Source organism: Thamnophis elegans, chromosome 6, assembly GCF_009769535.1.
Source record: "Thamnophis elegans isolate rThaEle1 chromosome 6, rThaEle1.pri, whole genome shotgun sequence".
In the NCBI taxonomy this organism is placed as follows: domain Eukaryota; kingdom Metazoa; phylum Chordata; class Lepidosauria; order Squamata; family Colubridae; genus Thamnophis; species Thamnophis elegans.
The window spans coordinates 71,162,624-71,184,917 of record NC_045546.1 but is presented as its reverse complement, the minus strand read 5'-3'; the positions used below and the strand labels follow the sequence as shown (position 1 = coordinate 71,184,917).

The 22,294-nt window shown below is 39.5% G+C and overlaps 1 protein-coding gene across 2 annotated transcripts in view; it reads left to right on the top strand.

Annotated features, from left to right (window-relative positions):
- Positions 1 to 21,838, top strand: part of UBE2D2 (ubiquitin conjugating enzyme E2 D2) — a 28,347-nt gene extending 6,509 nt beyond the window's left edge. For both annotated transcript variants that reach the window (XM_032219465.1, XM_032219464.1), the window contains exons 2-7: positions 10,353 to 10,416; positions 12,220 to 12,251; positions 12,326 to 12,403; positions 12,487 to 12,592; positions 19,795 to 19,888; positions 20,965 to 21,838. In XM_032219465.1, coding sequence (XP_032075356.1) covers position 10,416; positions 12,220 to 12,251; positions 12,326 to 12,403; positions 12,487 to 12,592; positions 19,795 to 19,888; positions 20,965 to 21,010 — 357 coding nt within the window. In that variant the 5' untranslated portion in view covers positions 10,353 to 10,415 and the 3' untranslated portion in view covers positions 21,011 to 21,838. The remainder of the gene's footprint in view (positions 1 to 10,352; positions 10,417 to 12,219; positions 12,252 to 12,325; positions 12,404 to 12,486; positions 12,593 to 19,794; positions 19,889 to 20,964) is intronic.
- Positions 21,839 to 22,294: the final 456 nt, after the last annotated feature.

The following is a 22,294-nucleotide window of genomic DNA, read 5'->3' as shown; positions in this document are numbered from 1 at the left end:
ACTACCATGTTATATGTCTAGAGGGGTGGGCAACTCAAGCCTCATTAAATTGTACTGCCAAATTTTAGAAGCCCAGATGTGATTTCCTGCTGTTTTTAAGTGGGAGGTGGCAACAGCTTCATTTTTAAGCTTAACACACCTCTAAAATGAAAACAAACCATCACATTTAGAAATCCAGGTCTCATCACCTTGTTTGTGACATAGTTTCATCATTCTGTCTACTGCAGCCCTGTGTAAATAAAATGGCAGTCCCCAACTACCAAAGCTCGCCCTGGTCTAGTGTATTTCTTGGGGTGTTTCTTGTTTTTATTCTGTAAACAACTCTGGATGAAGAGGAGGATATAAATAAATAATCAATTATATAGCAGTGGAATAGAATGCACATTGTTCAAAAACTATTAAACTTCTTTGGGATTTAAACTTAGAAAATCAGACCGTGCTAATTATTTACATAGACACATAGTTTCTCACAGCAAAATGTGTACCATGTGAAAGGAATAGAACTGTGTGTGTATGTACAATCAATATATATACCTGTGTGTGTGTGTGTATACGTACATACATATACATATACACATATATACATATACTTACATACACAAACATGGTGATGTTTCGACAAGGTCCAATTTGCCATCTTCAGGCTGGTGCCTTCAGCTCCGTGCTTGTGCGAGCAAAGCGTGATTGGAGCTGCCGTCTTTTTATAAATATTGGGTGTGTGTGCAGTGCTGGCTTTGTTGCTGTAAGCGGATTGGTTGGCTGTGTTGTAACATCTTGATTAGTTGATGGAGTTGATGTATGCAGATTAGTAGGCTGCTTCGTAACATCCTATGTGGCTGAGGTACTGGCTATGTGCCTATTCTTTTGTGTTGTAACGACCTGGGTAATGGGCTGTGTGATGACATCCTGAGCTCTATTGTAGTGATATCCTGAGTCCTATGCTGCAACCTCCTGGGGGGTTGGCTGCGGTGTAGCATCCTGAGCTTTTGCATTGTAACCTCCTGAGTTCTGTGATGTAATGTCCTGAGCAGCTGGCTGTGGTGTAACATCTCGGACTTTGGTTTGGCTCCGAGTTTGCAGTCTGGCCATGTGTTCATGGCGTGTGTCAGTTTGCTTTGTGTGGGGGTCGGAGGGGGGTGCAGCAGTTGGTGATGCCGCCGTGGTTTGGCTTCTGGATGGTGGTTGCATTTGGCCTATGGGATGGGTTTGGGTTTGAGTCTGGTGAGGGTGATTGGTGGCTGCGTCCTGTGTTGTTCTGGGTCTGGTGTCGGTTTTCATGGCTGGGACTCGTTTGTTGACTAGGGCTAGTTTCCAGATGTCTGGTAGGCAGGAGGTATCATCACATTTATTCATGTTGTGTTGGTGTTTCTCTATTTTGATGGCTTCCATAATTATTCTCTTGTTGAAGTGTTCAGTTTTGGAGATTAATTTGGTTCTTTCAAAATCAATTTCATGTCTTGTTGCTTTAAGGTGCTGGAAGAGGGAGGAAGTTTTTTCTTTTTTCTGACTGCGTTCTTGTGTTCTGTGATGCATGCATTTATTCTCCTATTAATTTGTCCAATGTATGTGACTGGGCAGATTTTGCATGGTATTTCACAGACTCCTTGGTCCAGAAAGGGAAGTTGGTTATTAGTTTCTATTTCCATAGTAAATTGTCATCGCAAACCTATACAAGGAACATTTTGAAACCAACGCCTTAGATAAATCTGAACACAAACCCAAACTCTGGCTTAGTTATGTAGATGACACTTTCATAATTTGGCCACACGGGAAGGAAAAACTGGACAACTTCCTCACACATCTGAACAGCCTACACCCCAAAATACAATTTATTATGGAAATAGAAGGTAACAACCAACTTCCCTTTCTGGATGTCCTAATCTACAAAAAACCTAATGGTTCCCTAGGACACACCATCTACCAGAAAAAAACACTACACCAACTGATACTTAAACGCACAATCCCATCACCACCCTGCACAGATCAACTCCGTAGCCAAGACCCTCATCTCCAGAACCAAACGCCTAGCTGACAAAGACCACCTGAAATCTGAATTACACACACTCACAAACGTATTAATTTCCAACGGATTCCAAAGAAACACAATTACCAATCTAATCCAAAAGGAGACACCCTGCCCAAGAACCGAGACACAGAACAGGACAACGGCATTGCCCTCCTCCCTTACATCAAAGACACCACAGATAAAATCAGCAAAATTATCCACAAACACAATATCAAGACAGCCTTCAACACTGACCAAAAATAGTCAACATCTTAAGAAACCCCAAAGACAAAATCCAGCTAGAAAACCAAGGAGTCTATGAAATACCATGCAAAATCTGCCCAGCCACATACATTGGACAAACTAATAGGAGAATAAATGCATGCATCGCAAAACACAAGAACTCAGTCGGAGAAAAAACTTCCTCCCTCTTCCAGCACCTTAAAGCAACAAGACATGAAATTGATTTTGAAAGAACCAAATTAATCTCCAAAACTGAACACTTCAACAAAAGAATAATTATGGAAGCCATCAAAATAGAGAAACACCAACACAACATGAATAAATGTGATGATACCTCCTGCCTACCAGACATCTGGAAACTAGCCCTAGTCAACAAACGAGTCCCAGCCGACACCGGACCCAGAACAACACAGGACGCAGCCACCAATCACCCTCACCAGACTCAAACCCAAACCCATCGCATAGACCAAATGCAACCACCATCCAGAAGCCAAACCACGGTGGCATCACCAACTGCTGCACCCCCCTCCGACCCCCACACAAAGCAAACTGACACACGCCATGAACACATGGCCAGACCGCAAACTTGGAGCCAAACCAAAGCCCGAGATGTTACACCACAGCCATCTGCTCAGGACAGTACATCACAGAAATCAGGAGGTTATAACGCAAAGGCTCAGGATGCTACACCGCAGCCAATCCCCCCAGGAGGTTGCAGCACAGGACTCAGGATATCACTACAATAGAGCTCAGGATGTCATCACACAGCCCATTACCCAGGTCGTTATAACACAAAAGAACAATGGGCACTAATCTGTTTGCAGACTAATAGCAAACATCAACTTCATCAACTAATCAAGATGTTACAACACAGCCAACCAACCCACTTACAGCAACAAAGCCAGCACTCCACACACCCCCGCCAATATTTATAGAAAGACGGCAGCTCCAATCATGCTTTGCTCGCACAAGCACGAAGCCGAAGGCACAAGCCTGAAGATGGCGAGTGGTACCTTGTCGATATGTCAGCAAGATACTCTCAATCTTACACAAGAAAAGACCCGCAAGCAGAGACTTTTTATAGAATTAATGCTGTACATATTTTTCTTAGAATAAGCTTTAGATTGTACATATAGAGTACTTGTCGGAGGTGTTTTTTTTCACCAGTTGTAATTCTGGTGTTTTTCTTTATTTCTGCTACCAAAATGGCACTTGTGATACTTCATTGAGATTCCTCAGTTGTCTTCCAGTGGACATTATTAGAAATGTAGAAAAAGTTTAGAGAGAGAACATTCCAAATCTGGAGTATTCCTCGGTAGAAAATATTACAATATCCACCCACCAGAAATAATATATATGAAGTAATATAAGAATGGTGATGGTATCTTTTAGAAGTTACCTGTTCCAAAACAGCTCGTCAGGTGTGCTAAAATTATTACATATTTTCAATCCCTTCATTTTTTTGTCATCAAATATTAATTACACAAAGTGATAAGTGCTGTATATGCTACTGGACTGTGATGCTTAAATGTTGACCCAGCAAAAATAAATTTCCAAGTAAAATCCAGATTTTTAGTGCAACACTTAACCTGCTTTACGTGGTTTTGGGTTGTTGTTTTTTTAAATCGGTGGTTTTAGTGCAGCTACTCTAGGTTGTAAAAAAAAATGCTATAATTTATAAAGCGCTTAAAAATTAATATATTCACAATTTTGTTTACAAAATACTGAGAACTTGCTAAATCATACTTAATTAAGAGAGTATCAAATCTTTGGAAAATCTACATCACTGTGAGGAACATCCAGAATTCCAGGCCTAGACAAGCTTCCTCAACCCTGGCACCCTCCAGATGTGCGGTGGAGCATTAGCAATTCAGTGAACTTGTTGGTTTGAATGCTACAACGTGACACATTAATTTGCATCACTGCTTATGGTTTACGTAGACTTTTTAATAATAGTTTGAAATCAGATACAGTGCGGTGTAGCATTTCTGGCTTTGGAATTAAATGTCCAGCTGCATGTTTCTCCTTCTAGTCTTAAAAATACAGAATGTTTTCGGTTGTTGAAACTGATGGCAGAAGTTCCAAGAGCTGATCTAAAGCCTTTGGGAAGTAATAAGCTAAAATGTTCCACTCACACCTCTGTTCCTATAGACCAGTGGTCTCCAACCTTGGCAACTTTAAGACCTGTGGACTTCAACTCCCAGAGTTCCTCAGCCAGCTTTGCTGAGGAACTCTGGGAGCTGAAGTCCACAAATCTTAAAGTTGCCAAGGTTGGAGACCACTGCTATAGACCACTCATAGCAAAAAAGGAAGATAACACAGAATTCTCCGCAATTTTAGAATGATCTCCATTTTTATGAGAACATTATTTTAATAGTTCTTTTTTAGCTCCACTAGTATCAAAATCAAAGGAATACAGATGTGATCACTACATTCTGTTTTGTTCTCTTCTTAGCAACAAAAAAAATAAAATACAATACCAGTTTCTCCAGGTAAATTGTCCCATGGGATTAAAGTGTGACCTTAGAGTGCATGCATAATTATGAATTGTTTCATTCAACTGTTATTTTTAAAAATAGAAATTCTTAACAGTGAGTTGATTTCAGTTTCATTCTTTGTCCAGAATCTTGCAGCAATATAAAAAATTAGGAGCCAACTTCCATTTTATGCTGTACTTTCTGTATTTCTTTATGCTTTATTTAGAGACAAGCCAGAAATAGTGCTTAGATCATTCTATAAGCAGACACTCCTAGTTATTTGGTGCTATAATTCTGTGCATGATATCTTGAAGGAATATTTTCACTGATAGGTGTTCATATGACTCATGCCACCTGTAAATCAGTGGCTGACCAGTTTTGTCATTCTATAGAAACAAATAAAAATTCTATTATAATATTTTTGAAGAAAGGATTTAAAAAAAACTCACTAAGTGACAGATTCTTCTAACTAGAAGCTCTTTCAGTGGAAGGGAATAACTTGGTCAAGATGATTACTCATATCTCACTTTTAAAGAAGGATTTATCAAACACACGTCCTGTTTCTGGAGAAGATGAATTCTTTTAACCAAATTTCATCCTGCCTTCCCAAGGAGAACAGGTGTTTTGTGCAAATAGTTCTTGACTTATGACTACAATTGAGCCCCAAATTTCTTCTGCGAAGCAAGACAGTTGCTGAGTTCCCCCCCCCCCCCCATTTTACAACCTTTCTTGCCACAGTTGTTAAGCAAAGCAGTTATGCTAGTAATATTATCATAAAGTGAATCTGGCTTCGCTTTGCTTGTCAGAAGGTTGCAAAAGGTGATCACATGACCCCAGGACACTGCAACCATCATACATATGAGCTGGTTGCCAAGCATCCGAATTTGGAACACTTGGTCTCGGGGATGCCACAACAGTCATAAATCACCTTTTTCAGTGTCAGTGTGAACATCGAACAGTCACTATAAATGGTTGCTAAGTCAAGGACTACCTGTAATGCATTTTTGTAATGGCTTGTCTTAGCATAGCCATTGATGAGGCATATTTTTATTGTGTGCTCAATCTTTCTATGACTTTTTTTGCAGAGAAAAGAGCAAAAAAGTAATGCATTGAATTGAGCTTTTTTTTTTAGATAGTCAGATGTGATGATATGTAGTTGAAGGTTTTATAGATTTTGTACAGGTAGTCCTTTGCTTAAAACTGCATGCTTAGTGACTGTATAAAGTTACAACAGACTGTCCAAAACCACAATAAGAGTTATAACCATTGCAGCTCCCCCCCCCCCCCCTTAATGGTGGAGCTAAGGCTGCTGTTGGTTGGGAATTTTTGAAATACTGTAAGGGAAATACCAAGAGCAATTCATTCAGTTCCCCCTATGTAGGAGTCCCCTACTCCTGCTAATCCAGGGATCTACTTCTGTTGTGTTCCATAACTAGAGTAGGCTCACCAAACCATGTGACTTCTTCCTGTCCAGGAACTCACGTCCTCTCTATTCGGGACTGGATCTTACTCTCCGGCGCCAGACTCTGAGTCTGGCCTCTACTTTAGCAAAGCTGCTCATCTACTGGGAGCCTTTAAATCTGGGCTTTCTCACCAGGCAAGAGCAAAAGTGCCACTTCCATGGAGAGCAGGAAGAAATACAGCACTCTCAATATGGCCAATGGGGCTCTGGAAAGATGCCCCCATCAGCAACAAGAACATCCACTAAAACATGAATCGTCTCTCTTCCCCCTTCTCCCTAGCAATGAAGGACACAGACAGAGCATAAAATACACGTCTTCCCTATTCTTTAGCAAGGATGAGAATCAGGGAAGCAGCTTTCTACCCACCTTTCAATGGCTTCCTCTCTCCCCTCACCTTCAATGAAGCACCTTTGAAGAGCAAAGACTTCATTCCGGCCTCTTCTCCAACTTCTGCTCCTCAACTAAGGGAAGGGGGATGTGCAAAACGAAGGGAGGGATGGTCTTGCTATGCCTATGGTGATGTGTATCTAGCCTTAGTTCTTCCAAAAGCAAAACTTAGTGAAGCTGCTGAAGACTTCATTTTCCCCTTCGTTCCCCCCTCCCCTCCAATTTCTTTCATACACAACCTCGCAAATCAAACACCTCGCACCATCTGCAGCAGGTAAGGGTGGGGAGGAGGCTTAAGCCCTGTGGGGAGCCAGAAAGTAGGTAGAAGGCCCAAGGACTGTGTGGATCCCCAGGGGTGGGAAGCAGCTCATAGGGTGTCTTGGGGTGAGGAAGGCTCGAGGCAGGTGACCTTGTCCTGCAATAGGCCTCCCAGGGACTCCCCCTCCTTTGAGACATCCCACGCTCCACTTAATGTCCTGTGCATTGCATTGGGGAAAACAGGGATGGGGTGTTGTTAAGTGAGGCTGTTCAGTTAAAGGCTGTCCCATTTACTGATTGAGTTGGGAAGAACAGGAATGGGGGAAAGTGGGTTAAGTGAGTGGTTCAATTAAAGGTCATTCCAACTTCTGACTATAGAGCAGGTGCCATTATGGTCATAACTCAAGGACTATCCATATAGTTAGATGTGATTATATGCCATTTGAATCCTGTTTTGAAGCTAGTTTTGCCCCTATTCCAAGACACTTTGACAGATTCTTTGCTTTCTGCACAAGGAAGGATAAATAGCTGAGATGCAAAAGCTAAGAAGACGGGAAAGCTAAGTAAGTCACTGTATAGGAACATACATGTTCAGTCATCTATATTACTCATTACAAGAAGATATTTGGATACTTGATGGAAAAGCCTATATAAATGCTTCATGAGTTGAATCTTAAGATTTAGAAAGAGCCTGTATCTCTTCGTGTGATTGGAGATTGAGTTTCAGAGCAGAATTTGGAAAAATCAAAAGATCCTATTATGGGAGAAACATAAATGTACAACACTGCCTGCGTCTTTTTTATTTCTTATCACAATGGAATTACATTAACAGGAAAGCTATATTATATGGTGGTGATTCGCCACATTTTATAGAAATTTATGCTGGTATTTTCAAGGTAGATGCTCATAATTGTTCTGTTTGATAAATTGAAGAGATTAAGGGGAGTTGCATAAAGGAAAATTTAGTAATAGGAATAATGATGCTGTTTGAATGTGGTGCAGCTAATTCTTAGGATCTGAAAAGAAATATAAATCTTTTTCCATAAAAGTTTTCCATAAAAAGCCTTGCTTTTTAAGATAGCTTACAAATTAGTGGTGCAAATGGTGCAAATTAAGCTTTTTCCTCTTAAAAATCGTTTTGTTTCTCCCAAAATATTCATTGAATGACTGATGTTTTAATCTCAAAGCTTATTGTGAATTGAGTATGAATTTGTAGATTTCAAGATCTAATACAGGTAATCCTGGTTTAGTGAATGCCTTGTTGTGGTGACCATTCACGACAATGATGAAAAAGTAGCATTACAATCAATACTTGCATTTATGACCTTTGCAGGTCTATAAAACAAAGAAAAGCTGCAGTAAGAACATAAGCACGTTACAACTGCTTCACTTAATATATCAAAATCCTGGTCCCAATTGTGGTTGCTTAATAAGGATTTCTTGTATTCCCCACTCCCAGAAGGCAATTATGCCAAAAATATTTTAAGGAAATATTTTTTTTTGTCCTGCTTGATAAATAGGTTGAATTAAAACTGAAACTTCACAAGATGTTTTCAATTGGAACAGCATAGATTAAAACGTTCCGTCTGGAAGTGTACAAGTATGTTCAAAATTTCTTCTTGTTTGGATTTTGCCCCAAACAAAAGACGTTCTTGATATTTATAAATATTACTGCTAATTCTGCTACAGGTAGTCCTTGAGTTACAACCTTTCTGTGACCATTCAAAGTTCTAACCACCTTCCGCAGTCATGTGATTGCAATGTATGGGCTTTGCATCTGGCTTACATCCTGCAGTCACATGATGGTCACTTGTGACCATCTCTGCTAGCTTCCCATAAGCAAAATCAATGGGGAAGTCAGCAGGGAAGATAGCAAGACTCTTCACTTTATGACCACTGTATTTGCTCTATGACCACCAAAAACCCCCATAAAATTGTGTGGTTCATAAGATGCTTTGATATGTGGCTATCATGATGTACAATGGAAATTCCAGGCTCCCTTACAGTCATACTGTAAGTCAAGGACTCATATCACAAAATTGTTTAGTTTTTAGTGTTTCAGGATTTCTTCAAAAATTTATTATTTTTTATCTTGCATAAGAGAAACGTTAACCACTGCATTGACCAAACTATTTTTTCTTAACATTCTATGGATAATGTAGTTTAATATTTTGAATTCCTTTGTGGAGGAAACAAATGCTAAACATTTGTAGAAAGAAGAGGAATGGGCGATGCTGCGCGTGCCAGGCAACATGGCTCCATGTGCCACTTAGTGGACGCGTGCAAACTGGCATCCAGTGCAACTGATGCAGTTCAGGAATTTACCGTATTTTTCGGAGTATAAGATGCATCAGGATTTTGAAGAGGTAAATTTTAAGAAAAGTGTTTGCACTCTGCAGACCTCCCAAACCCTCTGCACGCCTCGTTTTTTGTGAAAAATGGGACATGCAGAGTTTGAGAGGCTTGCAAAGTACTCCTGGGGGCTGGGGGAGAGGGGCAAAAACGAGAAAACAATTGCCCATTTTTCACTTGTTTTTGCCCTCCCCAGCTCCCAGGAGCACTTTTCAGGCCTCGTAAAGGTTATGCACATCCGTTTTTGTGAAGGGGCGGGGTTTCAGGAGTGCTATATTCAGTGTATAAGAGGCATCCAGATTTTCACCCTCTCTTGGGGGGGAAAAGATGTGTCTTATACTCTGAAAATACGGTACATGGGTATATACTGAGGCATGCTCATCACTGCCTGTATTGCTGCATTCCAGACCAGTTGAAGATTCAAGGACAGCCCTATGTAGAGCACGGATACAGTTATGTTGATCAAAGCATGAATGACTGTCCGAAAGGCCTCTCAATGTAGAAGAGATTGAGATGAAGCTGTGTTAAAGTCCTTTCGGGTCCAAAGCTGCCCTGCAAAGAAACTGACACCACAGCATAGACCCAACTGCAGGTCACTCTCTGACCACTTCTATAACGAAAGACGGGCCCAGATCCAGTAAACAAGTGCCAGGCTGACAGCCCAGAGAACTCTGTCCATTTCCTCATGAGCCATTGGTTTAAACTCAGCCCAGATTATATCATCAGACTGTGGCATAGGCATCACGGGCTACCTTGCTTAGTCAGAGTCCAAGTTGGAGCAGATTTATATTTATCAAATGGACAACAGTTTTCCTAGGGTCATTACAAATATTTGTAGGAGGGGAGGAGAGTGAAGAATAGTGGATGCTTCCTTGAGTTATTTGGGGAAAATATGGGTTAAAAAACCAAATGTATAATTATAAAGTGGTAATGTGCAAACGAGCAAATTATTTGAGTTGTTGGGGTGTCTATTGTATTTTTAAGCAGGGAGAGATGAAGGAGGGTAATAAGAATGTATATACAAGTAATCCTATGAAGATTGTTTTGTTAATTAAGTTATGCATTTCCTTTATGTTGAATAAAATTTAATAATAAAATAATGCTATAGTGAACACTTTTCTGTGAGATAAAATGACTGTATTTTAATCTAATGTGCTTGGTTTTTAGGAGCTGAATGATCTGGCACGTGATCCTCCAGCACAGTGTTCAGCAGGGCCTGTTGGAGATGATAGTAAGTATATGTAGAAAAGGAAAATTAAGATTCTTTGGGGCAGTCAGAAGAATCCTAAATGTATTCATATTAGACTTCTATTTTAAATGCAAAGCCTTCTAAGCCAGTGAGTGCCATCAGAGTAACATATACCATCACCGCACATACCATCATGCATTGCTAGTTCAAACAACTTGGAACCAAAACATCTGGTTGATGAATTGCATTGAAACAACCTACTTCCACTTTTCCTAAGACAGGTAAAATAGATTCAATGGATTTCTGTTCTTAAAGGACTTATAGAAGAATCCTTAATTTTGATCTTCAGCAATCAAATCTTAAAATTAAAATTTAATAACCATAAAATAACTAATTTTATACAGGTACTCCTTGTGTTACAATGGCAATTGTATGCTATCACTGAGTGATGTGGTACTAAAGCATGACATGTAACTGCATCACTTAATGACAGCAATCTAGGCAATCCCGGTTGCTGTCATAATCCCAAGACATGTAGGAAGTGGCAGGAATCTCAGGTAAGGAGCATGGGGATGCTGCAGGGGGTGTGTGAGTGGGGCCCCAGGTGCCTGGCTGCAAGACTGTACATGAGTTATAGGCATGTGCATGAAAGCTCACAGAGGAGTATGGATTTAACGGAGTGACTTGCAACTTTCCCATTGGCTTAGCTCGTGGAAAGGTGGAGAGAAGATCACAAATTGTGATCATGTGAGTGTGGCCTGCTGCAGCTGATAACTGCCAGCTGGTTGATGGGCTCCTAAATCATAATCATAAGACTGCAAGGGTGCTGGGACTTCAAGGCCTAGTTACAAACACCACTTGTTCAGCACTTTTGCAACTTTAAACAGTCATTGAATGAGTGGTCAGTAAAAGAGAACTACCTGATGTCATCCATAGAGGCCATCTTTTTCTTTGGATCTTCAGGCCTGTCACACTTTACTATAAATATATAGTAAATTTAGTAACTGGAGAAGTTTGGATATGTTTATTATCTTGAATCTGAGTGATAGCATAAAACTTCTTCAGGAGTTATTGTTTCATATACCAAATATAAACCATCTCTCTCTTTCAGAAACAGCAGTGTGAAGTGACAAGCACTGAATAAAATACATATATGCTTCTAATCAAATTAACTTTTAATTGCCATTTCAATGGTAGTTTGGCATATAGGAAGATGCAAATTGCCCAAACTAAGTTGGTTTATTTGTTTCTCACATTTATTATATTAATAGAGCAACCAAACTCATATAGTAGGATATAAGCCAGATTTTAAATTGCAGTTGTGAGCAGTTTGGATGTCTGGAATCTGCATTTGTCAGTTATTTGTGTACTAATTACCAGGTCAGCAGAACCTATTGATGGTGGAGGGAGACATTGCTAAGATCATGCTCATAATGCAGTTTAGCAACAAATCAATGTGCTGGAATATACTAGTCTGATAGCATTCACTGGCATCTCCTCTTAAGTTTTAAATAGTAAATAACAGATGGCTTTGTCTCTGGTTTCTTTAGAAATGTTGCAAAAGGCATGAAGTATAACTTCTTTTCAGAACTTGCCAGGGGAAAGGCACTTTCCTGGCTTCTATTTCTGTTTTTTCCTAGAAGAAGTATCCCAACTTACAAGATATGATACAAATAGACCATGCATGAAATGGTTCATAATCTAGAAACCACTAAATGTAATCAGAATACTAGCACATTACTTTGCCATTAAGCCATATTATGGCTTAAAATGGCTGAGATTTTAAAGAGAGGAACTTTAGACTTAAGTGTCTTAGTCAAGCTTTCACTTTCTTTTTTCTTCTAGTGTTCCACTGGCAAGCAACAATAATGGGACCAGTAAGTAGCCCTCCAATTTTAATTATGATAGAGCAAATATCTTATATTGTCTTCTAATAGCTTTGTCTTTACAGAATGACAGTCCCTATCAGGGTGGGGTCTTCTTCTTGACAATTCACTTTCCAACAGATTACCCCTTTAAACCGCCTAAGGTAAAGAACTTTTTAGATCCCAACATTATTGATACCTCTTATGCTGGGTATTATAAACCAAGGAAATAATTTATTTTTAACAGGTTGCATTTACGACAAGAATTTACCATCCAAATATTAACAGTAATGGCAGTATTTGTCTTGATATTCTACGGTCGCAATGGTCTCCAGCATTAACTATTTCAAAAGGTAAGCAAAAGAGCTTTTACTGTACATGGATATATATTTCTAGAGACAATATGCAGATGTCTTTACTCTTTAATTTCCTACTTGCAGTCAATTCAGAATTTAAAGCACTTAGACCTGTTTACACCAAAGTTTATGGAGTTACATTTTAATTATAACAGATCTATTTAGTGTTGTCTTGATCCCATGTATGCCTTTGTCCTGGTTTTGTGAGCAAGTTTGACTTCTACTTTGTAACTGAAACATTATAAGCATTTGGTTTTCATTTATATATATGATTTGGATATATATTTCTTTTAAAAATCCTCATAACTAGAAATATCTGAATTGAAATATTAAATTAGAAAAAAAAGACAGCAAGCAGTAAAGAGCATTGTGTGGATTGAATATTCTATTAAAATGAATTCCAAGCTCTGTTTAGTAATTACTATAAAATAAATATTCAAAATATGCAGTTGTTTTAACAATGCAACAGCACTGTTGCAAGTATGTGCACAAAATGGTACACATACATTTGGTGTCAAATTCAGAGCAAAAAGTACTTTATTTTAAATGCTGGAACACTCAGCGATAGAAAGAACTTGGAACCATCTATTGCTTCCCTGTTTTTCACACCACAAAAGAGGAGGGCTTATAGTCATGCTCAGTATAGCTAACCCCCTATACTGCAAAAGACCTTAAATATATTTTGACAACTTTAAAATAAATCCCCATGAAAACAGTATGAAGAGACTCCTGTTCTTACCATGAAAAAAATCATTTAGATTTGAATCTTATTAACACCAACATCAGGAAGAACAAATAGAACCAACATCAGAGAGAATGGGAACAACTAATTTCTATAACACTCCTTTAAGTTAGAATATCTCTTCTCTAACATTTTCTTATGCTTAAAATATAGGCACATTGATTGAAATATTGCAATCCATTATGAACATATTTCATTCAACAACCAAAACCTTGCTTTATGATTTTCAGATTGCATAAGCATGGTTGCATGCATAATCCTTTACTCATTTTTAAACTTTCAGGTATTCAGTAAATTTGTGAATAGGTTCTGATAAAAATTAAATAGCTTTATCTGCCAACCATTGCATTTAAATGTGCATACTAAATTCCTTTTGTTGGTTGTAATTCTCTGGTTTTCTAAAGCTCGTAATATTGCTATAGTGTTGCACATTGATCTTATATTAACCAACACTGCACACGTAATTATGTTGTACAGCAATTATGAAAACCTATAATGTTGCACAACAATATTTTATGTAGATACTTCTAGTAAATAAGTTAAAATGTAAAGCAAATTTCAAACTTGAGAAAAATTGTTTTATGTTTTATTTTAAAGAAAATAAATATTTTAAGAAATTTTATATATTAACATTCATAGTTTCTGGTATTTTCAGTCAGGCAACGATATCATCAAGCTTTGATTATCTGTATATGTTTACAGAATAAAGTTGTTTTGATTTACCTAAAAGAATGATTAACTTTTATTATGTTTGGTACTATTCCGACCTGGCCTGGTCTAGTTTTACCTTGCTTATTCAAATACGTTTGACATCTAACACCCTCTCTTTTTTTATTCCAACTCTTGTACAGTAGAAATTCTTACTCTCTGATGTTTGGAGACATCCAAATATGGGTTAAACTCTTCAGTTGCTTAAGAAGGAAAGATCACATAGTTAAAGTCAGCTGTTAGTGCCTCCATGCTCTTCTTATTTTTGTCATGTGCTTTCCCAAGACTGATATGTCGTATGTGTTTTCTCATCCTGTGTTGCTACCAGAGATGGGTTGCTCCTGGTACGCACCGGTACAGGTGTACCGGTAGCGGAAATCAGCCATACATTTGCGTACTGTTGGCGATGGTGGCCTGGCTACGCCCCCATACCGGTATGGTGACGATCCCCTGGCGTGTCCCCGCTTGCTCCCCCCGCCCGCACCATGCTTGCCCTGCCCACCCACTTCCTTTGCCCACCCAGCTGGTGGGGATGCAGCCGGCGGGGGGCAGCAGTGGCAAGCGGTAAGTGAAGCGAGTGCTGGCCAACATCCCTGCCTCCTTCCTCCACAAGCGCTGCCGGGGAGAAATCGAGGGGAGGGGGGAAACCAAGCTTCTGCTAGGGATGGCTTCTGCTCCCGCTCTCCCCCTGATTTCTCCCCATTGCAAGCAAGGCGGTTGTCAGAGAGAACAAAGTGCATCGGCTTCTTCCAACTCCTGAGGCCTCCATTCCTCTTCCTTCCTTGGCAAATGGAAGAAGACCCTGTGCTTCGTTCTCTTTGACAGCTGTCTTGCTTGCAGTGGGTTGGGGAGAAATCACCGGGAGAGACAGAGGAGAAGTCTGCCCTAGCAGAAGCTTGGCTTTCTCCTCCCTCTCCTCCTGATTTGTCCCCATCCCACTGGAAGCAAGGCGGCTGTCAAAGAGAACGAAGCACGGGGGCTTCTTCCAACACCCAAGAAAAGAAGAGGAGCGAAGGCCTCGGCAGTTGGAAGAAGTGTCCGCTCTTCGTTCTCTTTGAGAGCTGTGAGTGGCATCATGAGGGAAATAGTGTGTGTGTGTGTGTGTGTATAAAATGACACACCTACCCTACTTGCATGACGCAGTCAAGACCCAATAATACCCCCTGGCAAGCAAGAGTCCCCCGTCTCCCCCCCGTCCTTTTTGGCAGAGCTGCAGTGTTGGAGCTCGGAGGTGAGGTGGGCTTCCCCACCCCCCTGCTATTCTAGAAGAAAAGAAATCTAGTGAAGGAGGAAGAGGGGTGGTGTAAAGGAGCGCCACCTTAAACCGAAGCCTCTGAGTAACTGGGAAAGAAAGCCACGCTTTTTGAACTGCCGTTTTCAGCAGGTTCCAAGCGCAGCTTTCTTTCCCAGTTACTCAGAGGCTTCGGTTTAAGGCGGCACTCTTTACACCACCCCTCCACCACTTCCTCCTGCACTAGATTTCTTTTCCAGAATTGCAGGGGGGGGGGGAGCCACTTTTTTGGCCTCTGCCCAAATCAGGGAGGAAAGCGTTTTCGGGCAGCAATTCCCCAAAATTCGATTTCCCCAAATCCAAAAACGGGGCGTACAGGCAGCACTGCCACCTGAAAATGTTTTTCTCTCCGGTTCTCCGTTGCGCATCGTAGAGCCGCGCATCCTCCTCCTCCTCCGCAGACTCACCTCTTTCTTCCTGGGCCAGGAGCAAAAGCTGACTGCCCTCCACCTGGGTCATATGGAAAAGGGGCAGGCAGAGCTGCTAGCTGCCTTGCCTTAAACCTGTGCAGCGCCTGCTTCGCCAACTGAGTCCCGATCTCTATGCTTCCCCGAGCTGCTTGCGGAATCAGGTTCCAACTGAAGCAGCAAAGGCACAGGGGGCTTGCCAGGAAGCCTGGCACTGTGAGATGGCAGCGTCCAGGAGGACTGAAGTGCTCCATAGGGCCTTGCTGCAAGAAAGCCAGGCTTTCAGTGTCTACGGCTATAGGTAGGAAGACGGGGGCGTCTCAGGAGCAGAATTTTTAGTTCCAAGTCCCCCTTCTGCCCCCATGAAAATCACCCCCACCCCACTCACCCCAGTTAAAAGCGTGTAGGGTGATTGGGTTTGTTTTAAATGGATAGTGAAGCTTCTTTGCCAGCCTACCAGAAATTTTTGCTAAATGGAAGGGATGTGTGTGAGAGGGGGGGGAGAAAGAAAGAAAGAGAAAGAGTAAGAGAGAAAGAAGAGAAAGGAAGGAAGGGAGAGAGAGAAAGAGAGAAAGGAAGGGAGAGAGAGACACAACAAAGGAAGGAAGGAAGGAAGTGGGAGAGACAGACAGAAGAAAGAAGGAAGGAAAGAAAGAAAGAGAAAGAGAACGTATGATCATAATTGAGCCCAAAATTTTGGTTGCTAAGCAAGAGCGTTGTTAAGTGAGTTTCACCACATTTTACAAGTTGGCCATGCCCACCCGGTCACATGACCGCCAAGCCATGCCTACAAAATAGGTAGTAAAAAGTCAGTGTGCCAGTGCAATGTGGAACTTAATGTTTGGAAAATGCCCATGCTGTCACGATTCTTGATCTGATGTTGGGTGTCCCGCCCTGCATACAGAATCCTAACGCCAAATGTTTTGGGAAAGTATTTGCAATAAAATAAGGCACTCCTTCTCAAGTTCAAGCTCACCAATAGGTGGCACTATCTCATTACTTGGAGGTTGGAAACATCCAGTGAAATGATTCTTCTGACTTAATAAGACCAAAAATCAAATCTCCATTTAATTTTAAATATTGGCTCTGTCCTTCATAGATCAGATTAAACAATTAGGCAAGATTACTCAGATTTTATTTCTATAAGTTTCCACAAACAAAAAATTCTCTTGATTTTTTTCATTTCTTACGATCCCAAACTCATAAAATCATTAAAGCTAACCAATAAATAATTGTAATAATAATAATTGAAGGTAGTTCCCTGACCTTCATTTTCCCCTAGGTAGGATTTTCCAAGTTTCTATTGTTTCTCAGTTTCTGTTCTATTTCTATTCTCAGTTTGTAGAAAGGAAAAAAGGTGGTTATACTTTTACTTACATAGAAGAATAACATAGTAAAATTGTCCTCTTGCTGTATAAAATAATAGAAGCCTTAGATGTTGGTTCCAAGACAGCATTAGTCACATACAATTCAGTCAAAATTCAGACATACTCTGAAACTTTCTTACATAGTATTCTACTTAACATTTTTCATCAGTTCATAACAAAATAGTTAAGGTGGAATCAAACTGTCCTTTAGGGAAAAAAGCAATTAAGTTAGTGATAATATATATAAAGAATGTCAGCAAATAGTTTTAGGGTTTTTATCTAGCTGATTCCTCAAAATTGGAGATGCTCCTTTAAGAGATTCTGCAAAAAAATAATATTGCCTTAAGAAAATGTACTGAGCTGCAAGTTCATCCTTAAAAGGCTCAATAACTTCTGTCTTTACCAGGATTTTTATTGAGTAAATGGAGTATCTGCTGGATAGGTGTGAGTTCCATAAAGGGCTTATTAAACCAGGTGAAATGTTTTCCTTTGTGGCTGACATTATAGCAGAAATCATTTCTTGGTCTCTAATACAGCTGCAATTGCTGTTCTAGAAGATCTCTCTGCATCATTGGGTAGTCCAGACAATCTCCAAGACAAGGTTGGGCGGGAAGTGCTTCTTGGCAACAAACTCTTGAAGATATGTGGAAAACTAAAGATAAAAGGGAAACCATGCCTTCCCTTAAGAGAGAAAAAAATACCAGAGAACTAAAAAAAAGGAAAAAGACATATGCTAGTCACATTCAAAGAAATCAATCTTATCAAAGGGATTTCTGATTCTGCAAACTAGACTGCTCCTTAACTGCTGAGAGTTGGACTATATGGGCCAGTGATTTAATCCAGCAAGCCACTGCTTATGTTCTTGAACTGATTGTTGCAGGATATACATACTACATACATTAAATTCTTTTCTTAACAGAAGCTAGGGGTAGCTTCTTTTCCTCTGACAGAATAGATTTCCAAGTGACTCCCCATAATTTCTTCTAATTGCAAAGGGTGCTAAAGAGAATAAGATGTGACTTAGCAGTAGAGGATATAGACCCGTGATGGTGAACCTATGGCACGCGTGCCACAGGTGGCACGCAGAGCCATCTCTGCGGGCACACGAGCTGTCGCTCAAGTCAACTTAATTGCACATGCGTGCGTGCTTCCCGCCAGCCAGCTGATTTTTGGGTCTCTCCTATGAGACCCGTGTGAATCTCGTAGGGGTGGGGGACGCATATGTGTGTGTGGGTCACGCACATGCACGGGGGGTGGGGAATATGGCGCTCACCACGCCCCATTTTTGTTTCCAGAAGACTTCAGGGAGGCCTGTTAGCACCAAAACAGGGGGTGTAGCACACCAACGCCCACTCCCGCCCACGCCCATTTTTAGCCCCAGGAAACTAGGGAGGCCTGCTAGAACCAAAATGGGTGTCACACGGGAGTGGGGAGCGCAGCAGGTGCACGTGCATGTGTGGGGAGCAGAGCTGTGGGGGGGCATTGCGTTATGGGGGCATGTGCATATTATGGGGGCGCACGTGCATTATTATTTGTGAATGTATCGATTACGGGTTTCGGCACCTGAGGAAAAAAAGGTTCGCCATCACTGATATAGACCATTGAGCCTCGGTATTTCTCCACCAACTAGCAATTTTCCACATCTAACCTGAATTGCTGCAATCAGCTGCTTGGTTGCCGAGAAATGTCCAACTGAATTTGAGTATACCAAATTTATGATTCTTTGAATTATTAATAAGAGGTATCCCCTTATCCAAAAAATATTTTACTCGGAGAATATATGAGATCCATTGGGGAACCTTTATTGAATGCAAGGCAGTTGGCTTATACAGGTAGTTTCCTTTTTCCAACATGGGCTGTAAATGGGGTTTTCAACCAGATATCTTGTGTAGGCAAGCCATGGCGTTATCTTTGATTTTTTTCATAATGTAAATATTGTCTTGATTATCATTCTACTAGCAAATACTCAGAGGGAATTCAAAGAATTCCTCATTTCTTAACATGCCTAGGTATACATATATTTATAGCGGAACCCACTTATTGTTCTCAAAGACCCCAAATTCTTCTTTCTCAGCTTGATGTCCCTGAACGTTGTGGTTTCCGTAGGCATCATTTTGACCAGGTGGATTTCCAGCTGATAGTCCTCTCGCTTTCTAATGTGTTTTTTGTATGGATTTCTATAATAACTATTTTGAAACAGATTCCTCTCATTTCTTAAAATTAATGATCTTTCAGGGGCTTATCTTCCCCTTGTTTTGTCCCAGTCTGTCTTGTCACTGACAGGCTGAATGAAAAAGAGCCATGTGATTGTCCAGCCTTCTTGGGCAGTGGATGAATTTAACTCGTTCTGTGTTACAGATTAGAAGAAACTTTCACAAACAGTGATTAGTGCTTGTTCTAAGGTTGGCAAACCTGTCACTATTTCAGACTTCTTTGTATTAATCTGCAAACTGGGGCTGTCTAATTCAGTATTGTATGTATAGGGGGAATAAGGGAGGCATTTGTAGAAAACAGCTTGTCAAATCGATATTTATCTCATCCAAATTTTAAAACCCATGAAAAAGATTGACTTAAATCTCTTTTAGGGGGCCTGAAAATAAATTAAATACTGTTTGTTCAGACAATGACCAGCAAAATCTTTAGGGGGAATTTCAATCCTAAATGATGTGTTTTATTCCCTATAGTACTTTTGTCCATCTGTTCTCTGTTGTGTGATCCCAATCCAGATGATCCTTTAGTGCCTGAGATTGCACGGATCTACAAAACAGATAGAGAAAAGTGAGTATGGTAGTCAAACACTTTAAAAATAAAATGATTAGATTTTTTTTAAAATGAGAATATTTTAATTTGCGATTATGTTGATACCAGAGATATTTTTTGCTTGTTCATGAGTAATGTCTTATGTTAGCAGCTTTATATTTTCAGCTTTAAAATATAATTATTAGTTAGGGATTAGGTTTACTCCTCAACTAGATTGATTAATCCACTGAAATTCTAGTCATTGTTATTTGTGCTTTCACACATTATTTTACAATTGCCTCTCTTAGGCCTTTCAGTTTCTGCTTTTAGGCTGCAGAGGGAGGAACAACTTAAACTTCTATCACAAGACACATGATTCAGGTGGTGGTAGGTGAACAAAAAATACATGAGATGTGGCATGGTTAATAATGGTGAATACTCCAATTAGTTTTACTGGAAACTCTTTTGAGATTCTGTTGGTTCCATTTTAAAGAAATAATTTCCTATGCACTATTACAGCTACATTATTCTTCCTGTGTCATTACTGCTGTACCACTAAACAGTAATTTTCCTAACAATTAAGAATCACCTGAAAAAGAAAAATAATTAGGCTTGAGTACAATGAAACTGTTTCGGACTTCTAGACCTAGAAAATTGTATAGGTGATAACAGAGTACATCAGAATTCATTATTTTGAATTATTTTACAAATAGAAATTCATAATCCTTATATTTTTCTTTTGCTAACATTAAAATAAATTGAACATGACTAGATTTCATACTTTGCAGCCTGTGCAGTGCATGAAGTTTATAACTGAGGTAAAGAAAGTGACATCAAAAATGTAAAATATAGTATGTGTATGTGTCAGTGTGCACATGCTCATTTGTGGGTGTGTTAGGAAAGGTTCATCAGACAGTAGGGATTTTGTTAAAAAAATATTCTTAACTTTTGATAGGAGACAGAAATGTTTCTGCCTGTTATTCTAAGAATAGTGTTTGAATGGATGTGATTATTTATTTATTTAGCATATGGCATCGACAGATGTTATTTTTATTAGCTGCTTTAATATTTGGTGAAGCTTACCTATTGTTAATCATCTTTCTTTATATATACAGGTACAACAGAATAGCTCGAGAATGGACTCAGAAGTATGCGATGTAATTAAAGAAATTATTGGATAACCTCTACAAATAAAGATAGGGGAACTCTGAAAGAGAAAGTCCTTTTGATTTCCATTTGACTGCTTTCTATGAGCCCACGCCTCATCTTCCCCTGTGCACATGTTTACCTGATACAGCAGTGCTGCGTGTTGTACACACTTGGAACAACGAAATACTGTATTCCATCCCAACATTGACTCCTAGCAAAGAAATGTCTGTGAAAAGCCAGTTCTTCTATCAAAGTCTAGTTGTGAGCATAAAAGCATTCCTAAGAGATTTCAATTGGGCACTAAAACCAACCATGAAGGGAGAGGGGAAGAATAAATTGTTTCTTGTGTTTCTGGGGACTTTTGATGATTCAAGAGGATGCTTTTTAAAAATGGAATCCTTTTAAACTCATAACTGTAATGAAAAAAATGTGAAGAACTTAAAGCTGTTCTGTATTTTATTCTGAAGGACCTACTAAGGTAAATGTATGACCAATAAGATCAAATTGTACCTACATCCTGTGTTTAAAAGTCTGAGTTTAACTGGTCAGAATTTAAATGCATTGGAGCTATTAGTGCATCAAGTGATGTTGATTTTATTTCAAATCTCCCCCTGCCCCTTTCCTTCCCTTTCATAATTTTGGTTTGTATGTGTTTTCTCAATTAACATAGCTAATAGCTCTTATTTTCTTAAGTTTTTAATGGCTTAGGTCTTTCTGGATGTAAGGGTAAAAATTCATTTGACAGACTTGTGTATATTTAAAGACCCAGCTGCTCCCTTGGAGCTTGTACGTTCAAGAATGATTAATCTGTGTAATAAACTGATTACTACAGTCATTACATATAACTGTGTGAATAGGCTTTATTTTTAGTTGTCTGCTTTAAGAATCATTCTTAAGAATCAGTTTTCTCTTGATGGTTGCATTTGAGAATTGTGAATCTTCAAGGATTCATCATTAAAGGTTGTACATCTGGAAAAAACAAATTAGTTTGACTCCACTTTCAGATCTGATAGTATTAACTTTCATGATGATATTCTGAATGATTAGGGTTTATATGTCAAACCAAGATTGCTAACACTGGTAATGGGTTTGCAAATTTGAGTATCACACAATTTTATTTCATGTGGTGTGAAATATACTATACATAAAGTATAAAAATTGGGCAAAATGGTAACATTTTAATAAATTCAGTAATACAGATTACGAGAAAATTTGTTTTAAAAATGTTGCTCTAAGTATTTGGAAATATGCACTGTGTATGTACAGGTGAAACTCAAAAAATTAGAATATTGTGCA